At 42.6% G+C, this 13,524-nt stretch overlaps 1 protein-coding gene across 1 annotated transcript; it reads right to left on the bottom strand.

Annotated features, from left to right (window-relative positions):
* Window positions 1–698: 698 nt before the first annotated feature.
* Window positions 699–13,049, bottom strand: LOC144129563 (uncharacterized). The gene is made up of 12 exons (XM_077663705.1): window positions 12,956–13,049; window positions 12,589–12,865; window positions 11,411–11,571; window positions 10,395–10,533; window positions 10,233–10,307; window positions 9,135–9,255; window positions 8,067–8,077; window positions 7,677–7,747; window positions 7,433–7,529; window positions 6,969–7,063; window positions 4,269–4,491; window positions 699–2,050 (listed from the first exon to the last, which is right to left on the bottom strand). Exons 2-12 carry the CDS (start codon window positions 12,863–12,865, stop codon window positions 1,932–1,934), a joined length of 1,389 nt encoding a protein of 462 aa, XP_077519831.1. The 5' UTR covers window positions 12,956–13,049; the 3' UTR covers window positions 699–1,931.
* Between the last annotated feature and the right edge of the window lie 475 nt (window positions 13,050–13,524).

Here is a 13,524-nt window from a genome sequence, read left to right as displayed (position 1 = left end):
GATGAGGTAGTGACTCCGACTACTCGCCCACGCATGCTTCAGCACCAGCCGCAACCATGCAAAATGCTTCCAATATCTCTCTTGCCACTTTGTACGTCCTTGTGAGCAGGATTTCTGTACTGTCAAAAGACTGTGCAACTGCACCTACTGTAGTGCGCAGCAAAGTTGTCCAAAGAATTTACTGGCTGAGAGCATATCTTCGCTCTCAGAGTTTTTGATTCAAACAACAGCCCGTTTTTTCAACTTAAGCATGGCTGCATGTGAGCATGCAATATCATGCAAACAACTCCCTTTACACATACAACTAAATAGGGCACATGTGTGCGAAGAGGGAGTCATTTACAAGGCACCACTCACAGGCATCTGCACTTACATTGTACACAAGCGTACAGGTGCTGGAACCACAGGCTCAATGATCACAGATTCGCTCTTAGCATAGTAAATACACAGGGCAACTAGCCTGCGCACTGCACGAAGTGTGGTTGCAGTCTTTTCACAGTGCGGAAATCCTTCTGATAAGGAAGCACAAAGTGAGGAGAGAGATATGGGAAGTGTTTTGCACGGTTGTGGTTGGTGCTGAAGCCTGCGTGAGTGAGAGCCGTCTGTGTCACCATCTGATCATCGAACTCACTTGTAACATAACATCGCCGCCAGAAGATTCAAATATGTCGCCTTATTAGCTCTAACTCATACCGGTGATCTTTTTTCTGCTTTTTTTGCACATGTAACCAGCACCTGATAACAGATACGGGTATAAATTATTCCTTCTTGTTCAACAAACTTACCGTATTTATGCGCATAATTTGTGCACCCTTAACTTATCACCCTGGTTTTTAAAAAGAAAAATTTTACTCGCACATTTTACGCACCGTGCTGCGCTAGACCACCATCATGCACGCCGGCTCTACCCTATGGCTCTACCGAGCAGCATTCGCCTGATTCGGCTATTCCGCGTGTTCGGAAGGCTTTTTGAATCTTTTGTGCACTGGGCGTTCATGGTAGCGTAGGGGGCCACTGTTACAATTGCGGCGGCACCAGCGACATCGCCACTCGGAACGGCCGGCAGCGCTTCCAGGGTGGATCGGCAGCTGATAGAAGAGCCGACATCGCAGTTTGTTTGGCTCACGACCTACTGTGGTTTTTCTTGGCGGCTCTGATGGCTTGTGTTTTGTTGTTGAGTCGTGTCTTGTGATGGGATATCAAATATATGGCGTTTCAAACTGCTTGTTAGCGCCTTATCATGGCGCGAAGCCAGTGAGAATAACCGCGCGCGCACAAGTTTGCCCATAGATGACAAACATTGTGTCCGCAAACTTGTGCGCACGTAGCTACTCTCGCTCACTTCGCCGCTCTGCGCCGTGATAGGACGCTGACAAGCAGTTTGGTCGACGCTCGCGTGGTACTGTCGGCTGGGTGTACATCTTGTGTACGGTGTGATTATTGATTTGCGGCTGCTTTCCCGGACGAAGTTACGAAAGAAAACTTACGGAATCCTGAACTACCGAACAATTGGCTGGGCCGCAAGTGATGACACTGTTTTAGCATCATATTGAGCTTTTGAGCTTGGTGCATGCACCTTCATGCCATCCCGCAAAGGAAGGAGAGGGGGTGCGCGGCCTTTCATTTAGAATGAACTTTTTTTCGTTGGGCAACCAGCGTGGGATGCGGGTTCGGGTGCTGACGTATATGCAGCAATACACTATACCTATATTGTGCGTTGTGACCTTTGTGTTTTTTAAGTCGCGCTCGCGAAATCCCCGCGTAATTTGTGGACCCCCTTCTTGAAGCCCTAATTTCTGAATAAAAAGTGCGCAAATTATGTGCGTAAATCAAAAGCTTGGGATTAATTTGTGCGTTTTATTTTTGTTTCCACTAACTCTGTCAGCATGCCCATCACAGCACAATGAACGATGAAGTAGTAGGGATCCTTACTACTCGCCACTTGACTCCTTGGAAGAGGTGTCATTCTTGGTGCCCATTTTCTGCAGCATGGAACCTAGGCTTCTCTTCAATTTGACATCAGAGCACCTAAACTTGCAGCATGTGTACTCTGTAAAAGAATGAAAATGAATGTTAGAGACATTATTTAGGGACATATCTTAAAAAGTACAACCCAGAAACAATATGAGAAGCAATGTCTTGCCATATACTGGCAAAACAGACAGGTGATGCTGCTTGAGCTATTTCCTGAATTTTGGTCAGTCAGCCAAGATGAATTAGAATTGAGATGAACTGGAATCCACTATGCCATATTGCAGTCAATATAATGCTGGTAAGTGCGGTAAGACTTGCTAGTGCTGCTGACATCAACACTGGGGTAACTACACGCTGGGATTCTGCACTAAGAATCAGGGCTTCAGCTTCAGTCTGCGGCGGCAACAATGCATGTGAAAGGGCCCAAGACATTGCAGGTGGCGCCACACACCGAAGCTTTCCTGTGCATAAAAAAATAACCTAGTTGCATCCAGCTAGGTTATTTTTAGTCTCCTGTGGCAAGTGCAATGTAATGCCCACCAGAAGCAGGCATGTAAGATTTACAGCAGCAAGATTTTTTCCTAACTCCTTAGCACTTTCATTTGTAGCAATGAACAATATCAATGCGAACGTCCAACCACTCAGGAAAACACTGCATACACCATAATAAGGCCTATCCACTTGTCTCAAGGTGAAACATTAGGTGAAGAATGCAGCAGTGTAATGGCAACAATAAACCATGATGAGCCAGTAAGATGCAGTAACATCCAGGCGCATAAAACTATAGAAAGAGTGAGCGAGAGTGCTGACTTTAAATGCAATAACAGAGTTGGTCAGAAGATATTTAGGGAGAGAAAGAGCTGTATGCAGCACCAAAAAAAGCAACCAGCTAAATGATGTCTCAATGTGAGCAAAAAGTGGTACAGTTGAGCTGGGTATGTAATAGCGCTTGGAAGCAAGGCATAGAATGCAAGGAAAAAAAATAGATACGAAAGGCTGCAAATAGGAAACCTTGAGGCATAGACTACACTTATACCACCATCATTTTCTTTTATTATTTTCAATAAAATTTCTAAAACTCTGCTGTTGCAGATATTAACATCTGCCTCAGCAGTTGAACAACAAAGCCAAAATTTATGTATGCAGCAAACCACAGCACAAGATTTGGCAGTTTACAAATGTGTGCTAATTGCTTTCAGGTGCGATGTGGGCATACAGCAACAGCAGAATTATAGTCATTGATATGCAAGACACCTTTATTCAGAGCTGATTCTGTATAGCCAGCACTACGTTCAGGGTATAGGAAACTCAAAATGTGTGGCAGAAAGCATGGTGCACCAATCACTGTCCCTCCTACAGAAAATGAGGGGTAACTTGGTCACCAGTGCAGATGACTTTAGCAACACAACCTCAAAGTGTGTGCTCTGAATTGCTAAATTAAATGCGTTCAGATACTGATGAACTACTATTGCTTAGGTGAAATTTACACATGCCCTGAAATCATAAATTACAAAGGATCATTATCTAAAAAAGTTAGCCTTGAGCTATAGTTTATTGAGCATGTGATGCCTGCTATTTAAGTGAATGCCACTGAGAGGTGCAATGATAGTATCTGCAATTCCTGCTGAAATTCCTGAAAATTTTGTTTGGACATAAAAACAAATGGTGCAGCACTGAATAGGGTGCGTTTAAGAACAGGAAATATCATAAAGCCGTGAATCCTCTTGCAGCAAAAGTGATTGAGGCTGACACAAACTATTGCCAGAGTGGGTTTAAACATACTTTTGAATTCAGAGTATGTTACGTATGTCGAAGGAAGCAAATGAATGAGATGGATTACATGACGCTGGGCTGTAATGTCATCAGGATGGAACCACATATTCCTTCATAAGCATTCATTATATTAGGGTATACTGCGAACAAATCAAGCAAGTTTGCATAAAACAAAGGACAAAGTGCTTTGTGCCTGATATAACAGAACTTCTTAAAAGCTTCACACAAAGGCAAACAATCAGCTTCCCGCTACTACTCTTGCAGGTAAACTAAAAATGCTATTGCTGGTTTTTCAACCTGAAATAGTATATGCTCGAACAAATGCTCACATTTCATCAATGAAGTCGCCTATTACTAGAGAATGTCACAAAACGTAAAGGATTGTAGGTAAAAATTTAGCCTAAGTAACCTCACTCTTCCTTGCTTTATTGCTTATGTGCAAATTTTCCTCCACTTGTTTTTCTTCGACATGACAATCACTTAAATGGTTACTGCATGTTAGTTATAAAAAGGTGGCATACCAAGGACTGCCGACACTCTCTTTTGGTCCAATGCAGGTTTGACGGGGTTTTCCTTGTGGCTGTTTGCCTGCCGGCCGAAAAGTGTCTTGTTTAGCAATTCTTCATCGCTAAACACAACCCTTATTAATGCCCTTGCAATCTTGCAAGGAGCATCTCGGTAGCTCTCCTCAAGCCTGGTCAAAGTTGCTTCGGAGACCATGACACCTCCCCCAATATCTCGGTGCTGCAATAACGAAGAACACAACATATGAGTATGTACACAAACCATAACTGCATAGCTAAAGTACAAAACGTAAAAAATCTAAGACAAAAACTACCTTAAGAAGACCCTGAAATGGCTTATTTCAGTTCCAGGACAGTGATGAGGCAGGGAGTATTGTGGGGGGAAGTGACCCTTTTGAGGTAGACTTTTCTTATTATGTTGACAATTAAGGTAGCAACACGCCAGTAAACACTGCTTTCCTTCTCTACCGAGTCAGTCTGTGTTGTTCCTCTACAACTTGTGTGTCTCGTAGCTGGCTGCTCTGTCCCACACCGTAAAAACTAACCGTCAGTTTGACGAGCATCTTTTTATCTACCTTAACGAGCCGTTAGCATCAAACGAAAAAGACTGCACCTTCGCCGTGAATGAGCGAGCGAGTAGAAACAGACGAAGAGCGCAACACAAAACAAGTAACTTGACTGGCTACCGCATAAGAGCACATCATGTGAGACACCAATGCGCGCTTCGGGCCAACACCCTCTAAAGGTTCGGGCCCGCAGTTGCGTGAAGGAGGGAGTCATGCCTCGGTGTCCTCCTCCAGGACAGCACCTTGGGCATGTAGGTTATTCATTTGTGACGGACAGTGCAGAACAAGCGGGACAGAAAAGAGACAAGTGCTGACTTACAACTCACTTAATTTTCTAGCAACACCACTTTAAGACAAGCACTAACTTACAACTCACTTAATTTTCAAGCAACACCACTTTACACCTTCCACACCCCCACCACAACACCTGTATCGCGCCCATATTGCTGAAGCGACCCAACAATAGCCGCACAAATAATGGCCACACATCATAGATATGAATCAATGCGTAACAAAGCAAATTCATTCTTTGTCAACGCAAAGGATTGTGTGCTTGTACAATGATCGCGCGGCCTCATTATTGAAGCTGCCTCTATGATTTCATGAACCAACTGCTCCTTGTTGTTTACCCATACTTTACACTTTCTGAATTCAGGCGCGCAGGTTTTCAAGGAGCAGTCTCGACAATGAATACCTAGATTTCTGCTGGATTGTTCAAAATTGTTTGTGTTCCAAAAGCCTTTCATTCATGCGCCTGCCAGTCTACCCAATGTATTCTGTTCCATAGGTCACTGGCAATGAATGCACTTTAACCTTTGGTGCATTCCACAAACGGGCTTTGATGTTTTATAGTGCACCCCCGTTTCCTTTTGGTTGGGTTTTCATTTACTCCTCTTCAAAGACTTTCAGTTTGTTAGCGACAGTCAGCATGACATTTACGCCAACTTTTCGATCTATTATTTTTATGCGATGGGAAACGTTATGAATGTATGGTATTGTTACTACAGGTCTCTTTTCTTCCTTTTCCTTCGGCTCAATTAGCTGCTCAGGCATTGCCCGCATCAGGTGCTTCTTTATATGCTTGGCCACGAACACCAGCAGGTGCGAAGGGTAACCCGTGCTATCACTGAGTACAGGTGCGATCCATGACCCAATGAAAAGCCCATGTTTCTGCTAATGCTTTTTCATCCGAGACAACGTGGGTCAACCTAAGGTACACGCTAAAAGTTCCAAAAAAAGTTCTGTGGGCATCCTGCGGGCATTCCGAAATGCTACAACACCGTGCCTGTCTATGAATTCTTCAGCAGACATCGTAAGCTCATCTTGCGGAATAGAATAGTATAAATCTTTTATGTCAACTGAGCACGGAGCAAAGTCACTGCTAGAATTATTACTTCAAATTTTTTTTTTCCTATGACATCTGAGGATTTTACCAGAAACCGGTCGTCAGTGATTAGTAGTTTTAGTTTAGCTTGCAAGAAAGCGCCGAGCAACTTTTTCCAAATGCCTCTCAGAAATCATTACCCTCAAGGGCCAGTTCAGTTTATGAGGTGTCACAGAGAAAAACATGTCCAAGTTAGCTTTTTGCACGTTTTTATACCTCGAAAGAGGCCGTCAAGCTTACGTTCTTCACAAAGCTTCATAGATGTTGATGAAGACAACACCTATGCAACACTGCCTAGCACGCCCGATTCCTCTGATACCTGACAGCATGTCACTACTGTGGTAACTGACAGCCGATATTTGCCTTTATAAGTCAAGCTTTTTGCAGCGAAGTAACATTTCTCTATTATTTGGAAGTTTGGAACTAATTTGAAGCCTGTGTTGTTGTGATGTCACATTATCTGCATCAAAGAAGCAGGGTCCGAAAAAAATCAGCTTAGTGCTGCGCCACATGCAGATTGCCAGTAATGGCGATTTATGTGCATGTGAATCTAAACATGCAAAAATCACACGGTTAACCCAGACCATTTGTGTCCTCAATGGTAGGACACTTCCCTTTACTATTTAGTCAACTTTTCAAAAGTTTGTGGGTCCCTTTGTTTAGGCATTAATTAAACTGGTGCTGAGAAGTTGATAGACAAGTGCTGCACGCCATACACTGAGCAAGTTTTTGGAGTACAACTCTTACCGTGTTCCTTTCAGGTTCGGAAGGCTTTGCTCCCTCAGCAGCTGATGTAAGCTGATTGACTGCCCGCTGCAGCCTTTTCAGCATTTTGGCAGTGTCTGGAAGAAGACGGTTTAAGAAGCTTAAGAGCAGTAAGATGCACTGGAGCACCAACTACTGAAGAAACAGCTTTTATTAATGCCATGATAGGCAGCTTTGAAACTTCTATACAGGTCACGACACCGCACATTACTACGTGCCCATTCAGTTGTCTGCTTAAGCGGCAGCTACGAAACCTTGCATTTTATATTACTAGCCGCTTCTCAGTGTCCATTAATGTTAATCGTCTGCTTCAGCTTAAGCGATAGACACTCGGATATTATGATTTTCATTGTGAAACACTTCTATAGAATTAGAATGTGATAAAGACAGCACAAGAAGGTATTTCGGCCACTGGTGATGTGTATGACTAATCAAAATGCACGTACCAATTAGATCTTTTTGCTCCTGGAGCTGCTTTTTTATTTCTGCATTTTCTTGTTTGAGCGCTTCCACTTCTAATAAATGGTCACAGCATGGCTTTTTCTGGAAAAAAATTGCTGAATTGTATAAAGGCAATGGCATGCAGCTGTCATTCAAACAGATGCCTGGGGACCTGGCGACAGTTGCTATTGCCAGTATGCAAGCTGAGGATGTTTGCACTCCATTATTGATTGAATGTTCTGCCATTACCTTTGCCACAGCATCACGTACTGCGCGTGCCACTAGCTTCGACCTTTTCCGCTCCATTTTGTCTGCCTCACCTGCAGATATAATGCACATTGGATGCACATTGGATACACATGCCTCTGAGCCCAGCAAATGCAGGCGCTGGGCGACTTGTACTAGTGCCACACTTCCAGACTCCACTTTTGGTTTTGAGACCCACGAAATGCACCCATAGAAGCCCGGTCATGCTGGCTTTGACTCGCCGACATGACTGTTCACTTGATGCAATCCGACGCATTGTGAGGTGGCTAATTGTTTTACGCAAAGTACAGCACGGCATGGTCGTGCAGACACCGTTACTGGGTATATGAACACTTGACGGCAACGGGTACAACCTTCGGCATGCAGTGTTACCTTCCGCATGGCTGAAGATTACGAAAGCAGGGTGCTTATGTTTGGGAAAAAGATCCATACTGTACACGGGGTACACACGCACGAGCAGGCGATATAGCGCCGTGCGCAATATTCGCCCAGCTGGAAGGAGTCACATTTCGTAAAGGCTGAACCACACGTCCGCGATTTCAAGCGCGAAAGGCCAAACGACATCGATGAGCGACAAGTTCGGCTGTCACCCCAGTCAAAAAAAACCATTGGGAATACCAATTGGAACCAGTTGATTTTTGGACACCATTGGAACCAATTGGACTAGAAACCAACTGGAACCAGTTGGAACCAATTGGACTAGAAACCATTTGGAACCAGTTGGTTCAATGGTGTCCAAAAATCAACTGGTTCCAATTGGCGAGCAGACCAACTGGTTCCAATTGGTATGGAATGCCAATTGGTTCCAATGGTGTTCGAAAATCAACAGGTCTGTTTGTTTTACTGCGACCAGTTCTGAAACCAATTAGGTCCCATTGGAGCTATCATTATGGCGTATTCAAAATGCAGCCAGGTACTCCAATTGTTTCTTGTGTGAATCTGCAAGAACGTGCAGCGGTGTGAAGTGAACATGCACTACTTAAAGGAATACAAAGAGAGCAACAGTGTTAAAAAGTTTATTGAGAAGAATATAACAACATGCTTCAGCTCACTCATTGGCCTTGTTCTGAGACCTAAAAAAGAGAAATATAAGTTTTTACATATATTCCATTAATAAATTCGCTCCGAGATTTAACAAAGGATTCTCAATCATTTATGACATATAAAACTACGGCAATTATACGCCATCCTTGCATGTATGTATGCTATAAAAAATTTAATGTAAAAGAAATGAGAAGATGCCATATAAAAAGAGCTGTTTCCACACCAATGCACACACCGATTCGGTTAGAACAGGCGTCAATATTTTTAGCACAGAAAGGGCAATGGCTATTCGTAGCGACCAACACAGAACCAACAACGAATAGACAATAGAAAAATACCAAAGGGTATGTGCAAAATGCATACAGCTGCAACTCTGCAAAAACTTGTCATACATACCGCTTGGCAGTCTTCTCAATATCGGAGATTTTCTCGCTTATGAACCGGTTGAAAGACCTTAGAGCGTTTTCAAGATGACCTTCAGGAAAGCCCTGAGCACGCAGGCGCTCTCTGTAACGATCTATGAACCGAAAACAATGAAAATAGGTTTTAAGCCTCAATGCACACATTACACCACCATCCACAAATATTTGTAACTTGTAATGCCAATCAGTACTTTGATATTTTCATTTCATAAGATATGCCTACAGGTCTGGTCATTATGAATGCAAATATGAGAACCCAACTACACTGTCGCAATGAAATGGTATCAGAAGAATATTCGTGACCTACAGTAGCACACTGGCTATGAAACCATAGAGGGCTTCAGATTATCCTGGGCAGCCTGAGGTTCTCTCACATGCACTGATATCCCCTAGCATAACATTTCACCTACATCGAAAGGCAGTTGCTCTCAAAGAGGGTTCCAAAGAACCCAGAAGTTTTGCAAAGTGCTTTTTGGTGTTCCCCCGCGTACCTTTATTCATGCATGGATCATCTACCACTTTTCTTACCCCCTTTATTTTTGCCACATAATGGTAGTGCATTTTGTTATACACTCGTCTATTGTATAGATAGTTACTATTAATTGAACTCTGGCATTTTTAGAGCATCTGTACACTACAAGCCCTTTTATACACCCATGTTATGCAGGAACGACTGCAGGTGCATGAGGTGCCTTAGCATTCTTTTGCAAGTCGTTAGCGTTCCCACAGGTTCAAAAGATTGAGAACCTCTGCACTTGGGTACAGCTGATCAGTACAGCCAAGTGCTTAAACTGTTGAGCCACTGTGGTAGTTGGTCTCAGCTGAGAGCGGTACTGAACATTGCAAAGCTTATTTAAAACCGCCACTGCTTGACACTTTCTGCATGCATAGCTAGAACTGGTATATTCTGTACTGGACATGAGCACCGAAACCTTTTTCAGTGAAAACCAGGCCAAACAGTAGGAAGATATGCACCCTGTTTAACAGCTTAATGCTGCAATCCTGTGTTCCCAATTCAAAGTGTTAGTGACTGCTGTTATGTGTTAAATCGCTGTTGTGTTGACGTCTGTACCTTTCAGTACGGCCACCTTCCATGGAGTCAGTGGTTCCTTTCTTTGGCGGCCAGGGTGACGGGGGCAATGTTTCCCTGGGAACATATTGCAATATTTAGCATTTATGCATGACAAAACCGCCTAGTATATAAATAATGAATGCAAAGAAGCTTGATACCTACCTTCAAGAGACTTGGTCAATAGGACTGCAGGGTCCCAAACTGCCACAAGGAGGTCCTTAACAAAGAGTGAATCTTTTGTGCGGCCTTCTATTGTTTTCCATGTGGTCCGCTTTATCAGAAGTCCATTTCCAAGATCAATCTGAAGAAAACCAAGAAGTAAAAGATGACTGCATCATTCATACACAGAAGCAAGATGGGGAAAAAAAGCAAAAATTTGTAATTCCCAGTGGTACCTTGCCCTTTGTGGACTGCGATCTCGCCTTACTGCAGGCGTACAACAAATAATAATGCTAGTTTATGGGACACACTAATAAAAGCTTATGGGGAAGAGCTTGATATGGCCAACACTAACTATCTTGCTGCACTGATATTTTTTTATGCGATGATGTATACAGCTCGTTCCATTCTCGCGCCACCGTTGCCGTGACCTAGTATCGCTCCAAACAGATCGCGAAAAATACCAGCAGCTCCATGGGCTGTGGCCTTGTGCAGCTGCTGGCGCTCGTTCATGGTGAAAGAAACGGGGTTCATTTCTGCATGCAGAACTCTATTGCACCAAAACCCTTAAAAGCTTAGCTTGATGAGGAGAAGGCGCTAACATGTCTACTCTTAATGCGAATTAAGCTTAAGCGTCCTCCTAATTTTTTTTCCCTTCACAATGAAACAGCAATTACAGAGACATGCACTAATCTTAACAATGAGACATCACATAGGCAAGACATCAGAAATGTTATTTTTTTTACCCTAACTTAATGTCAAACTGCAAAGCGAACCAGTAAAATGAAATATATAGGAACCTGCTTGCCCTTTGTGACAAGCTATGATATTGGCAGTGCAAGACAAAACGCAATAAGAAAAGCAGAACAATTTAAATACTTTTGCTCGTTGCCAAATGGTGCTGAAATGTAAAATTCATGTTCACAATTGCAGCAAACTGTAGATCTAGACAGTGTGTCTTGTCAGGAAGCTAAGATTAATAAGGCTGCCAAGAGAGGTATTAGCTGAAGTCCCCATACCTTATCTGATAAGGGATCTTCCTGAGCAACTGAGTGGTCCAAGGTACTTGGCGGCGGGGAAGCAGGGCTTTTTAAGCATGCTTGAACAGCACCAGAATTGCTTGCCGTGGAGTGCTGCTGTGGCCTTGGCGGCGTTACGAATTCTTTCGGGTAGACAGGAGCTGTAGGGAGGTGAAAAATATGTGCAACAGACGCAGCAGCGTATTAAAGGAGTATAGACACCTAACTATTGAATGCATTTTTTTTGTAATAATGCATAAGGCATCATTATAAATGAATTACCATGTGGAATTATACGACTGCTACATAATTTATAACCGAATTTCTTTCTTATGCTGTTTCAGTTTCAACAGCTAAGCGGTGACTGTGACATCAAAGTGTGGTTATAGGTCCCGTGAGACATGAAAAAACTGCAATATAATCGCTGCTTCTACATTCGTTGTCATTCCAGATCTTGAGGAAGGCTGGCTTCTGCACTGTAGTGAAATAAGATGATGAGGCAGTGATTATATTCCAGTTTTTCCATGCCTCACATGACATATAACCACACTTTGAGTCACAGCCATCGTTCAGCTGTTGACACTTAAACAAAAAAAGCCCGACAGAAAAATTCGATTCTAAATTATTTAGTGGCTGTAGGCGAGTACAACGTCGCGATTGATGCAGAGCAGTGTGTTCCGCATCACTGTAGATAAGAAAACATGCCACCAAAATTAGATGTCTATACTGCTTTAACAAGAAACGTTCAGAAGAGGTGCCAAATTGGCTCAGAAACGCATGAAAAAAATTCACAAAATGAGCAAAATGTGACAACAACAAAGATTTCTGTACTGCAAGAGCTTTACTGGTATGCATTGCTGCCCTAAACAGGACAGGTAAATCGAGATGTTTACTCACACTGCTTTCACTTCGCTAATTCCTTATTGTGATCGCATTGCATTTTGCATGCATAATTTCAGCAAAAATAGTAAAGCTTCGGTTTCATATGCAACATCTCACAGATGATATGGGTGCGTCTTTTTATAGCAGGTTCTCTGCCTATGTGAAGTTTTTTGCTGAAAGAAGCAGCTGTCTTGTTGAACACAACAATCCTACTTGAAAAGGGTGTTTGAGAAGTGCTTTCATTCGAAGTAATGCAATAAATTTACTCCTGCAAATATAAGTAATGAGTGACATACCTTCAACATCTTTCATCTTTATAATCGTTTCTTGAAGGCCCTCATTCAGGGTCGATAACTTGAGTATTCTTTCTTCCTGTTTTTCTATGGTTCTTTTCAGGCTTGCTATCATTTCCTCCTTTTTTTTCAATTCCTTTTCTGCTCTTTCCAGTTTACCTTGCATTTTTTCGGTCTCCTCACTTCTTGCTGCTTGATTTATTTTTCTTTTCTTCTTTTCGATCATTTCAAGGAGGTCATTTTTTGGCATTGTCCTCTTTTTTTTCCTTTCCTTCTCCATCTGTAAACAAAGTCAACTGCTTTCTACACATCTGGTATGTTTTAACAAGGAGTGTGATCGTCACACTACCACACTGAGCACTGTACGTACCTCATTAGGCTCGTCCTCGCTGGTGCTGGAATCGAAGCTTTTCTGCACACGCAGCCGGCCACTTTCTAGGGTAGCTTGGATTTCCTTTTCAGAATGTGAAAATAATTACCAAGGATTTTTAAACAATACACTGCCATTGTTTAATTTATTACATCTGCACTATAATCCCATATCAAAGAAACATGCTTGCGGAACACTAAGCTATGTACTTCCAAACTGCTACCAAGAAAAAACTATGACGAACATTTACCATGTAAATAAAATAAAAAATATCAAGCACAAAGTTTCTGAACACATTAAGCCCTAGAATGCTACCACCAAAATTAAGTGCGAAAAATTGATTTAAAAACATAAGCAGTAAAAGCGCTCATGGCTGCACTATATTTTTTTCTACACGTGTTATGTCGACTGATGGTTTAAAAGGAATCCAGAATTTCACATAGCAAATCAAATAATTAAGGCGAATAACAGGAGATAAGGGTTACATATCAGGGCTAGCTAGTAATATGATCAGTCGCAAGATTCGCATCACAGTGCGCGCGGTGCCGCTCTACAGCACAATGCCCAGT

Source organism: Amblyomma americanum, chromosome 4, assembly GCF_052857255.1.
Source record: "Amblyomma americanum isolate KBUSLIRL-KWMA chromosome 4, ASM5285725v1, whole genome shotgun sequence".
NCBI lineage: Eukaryota > Metazoa > Arthropoda > Arachnida > Ixodida > Ixodidae > Amblyomma > Amblyomma americanum.
The sequence above is the reverse complement of the archived record's forward strand: the minus strand, read 5'-3'. Positions and strand labels throughout refer to the sequence as shown.

What these genes read in the sequence shown, in the direction of transcription:
- LOC144129563 (XM_077663705.1), bottom strand. Translation starts at nt 12,865, where the DNA reads ATGGAGAAGGAAAGGAAAAAAAAGAGGACAATGCCAAAAAATGACCTC. An exon ending in CCGAACCTGAAAGGAACACG is followed by an intron (nt 4,492 to 6,968) that starts GTAAGAGTTGTA and finishes TCGTTATTGCAG; the next exon opens with CACCGAGATATTGGGGGAGG. An exon ending in GAGAGTGTCGGCAGTCCTTG is followed by an intron (nt 2,051 to 4,268) that starts GTATGCCACCTT and finishes ATTCTTTTACAG; the next exon opens with AGTACACATGCTGCAAGTTT.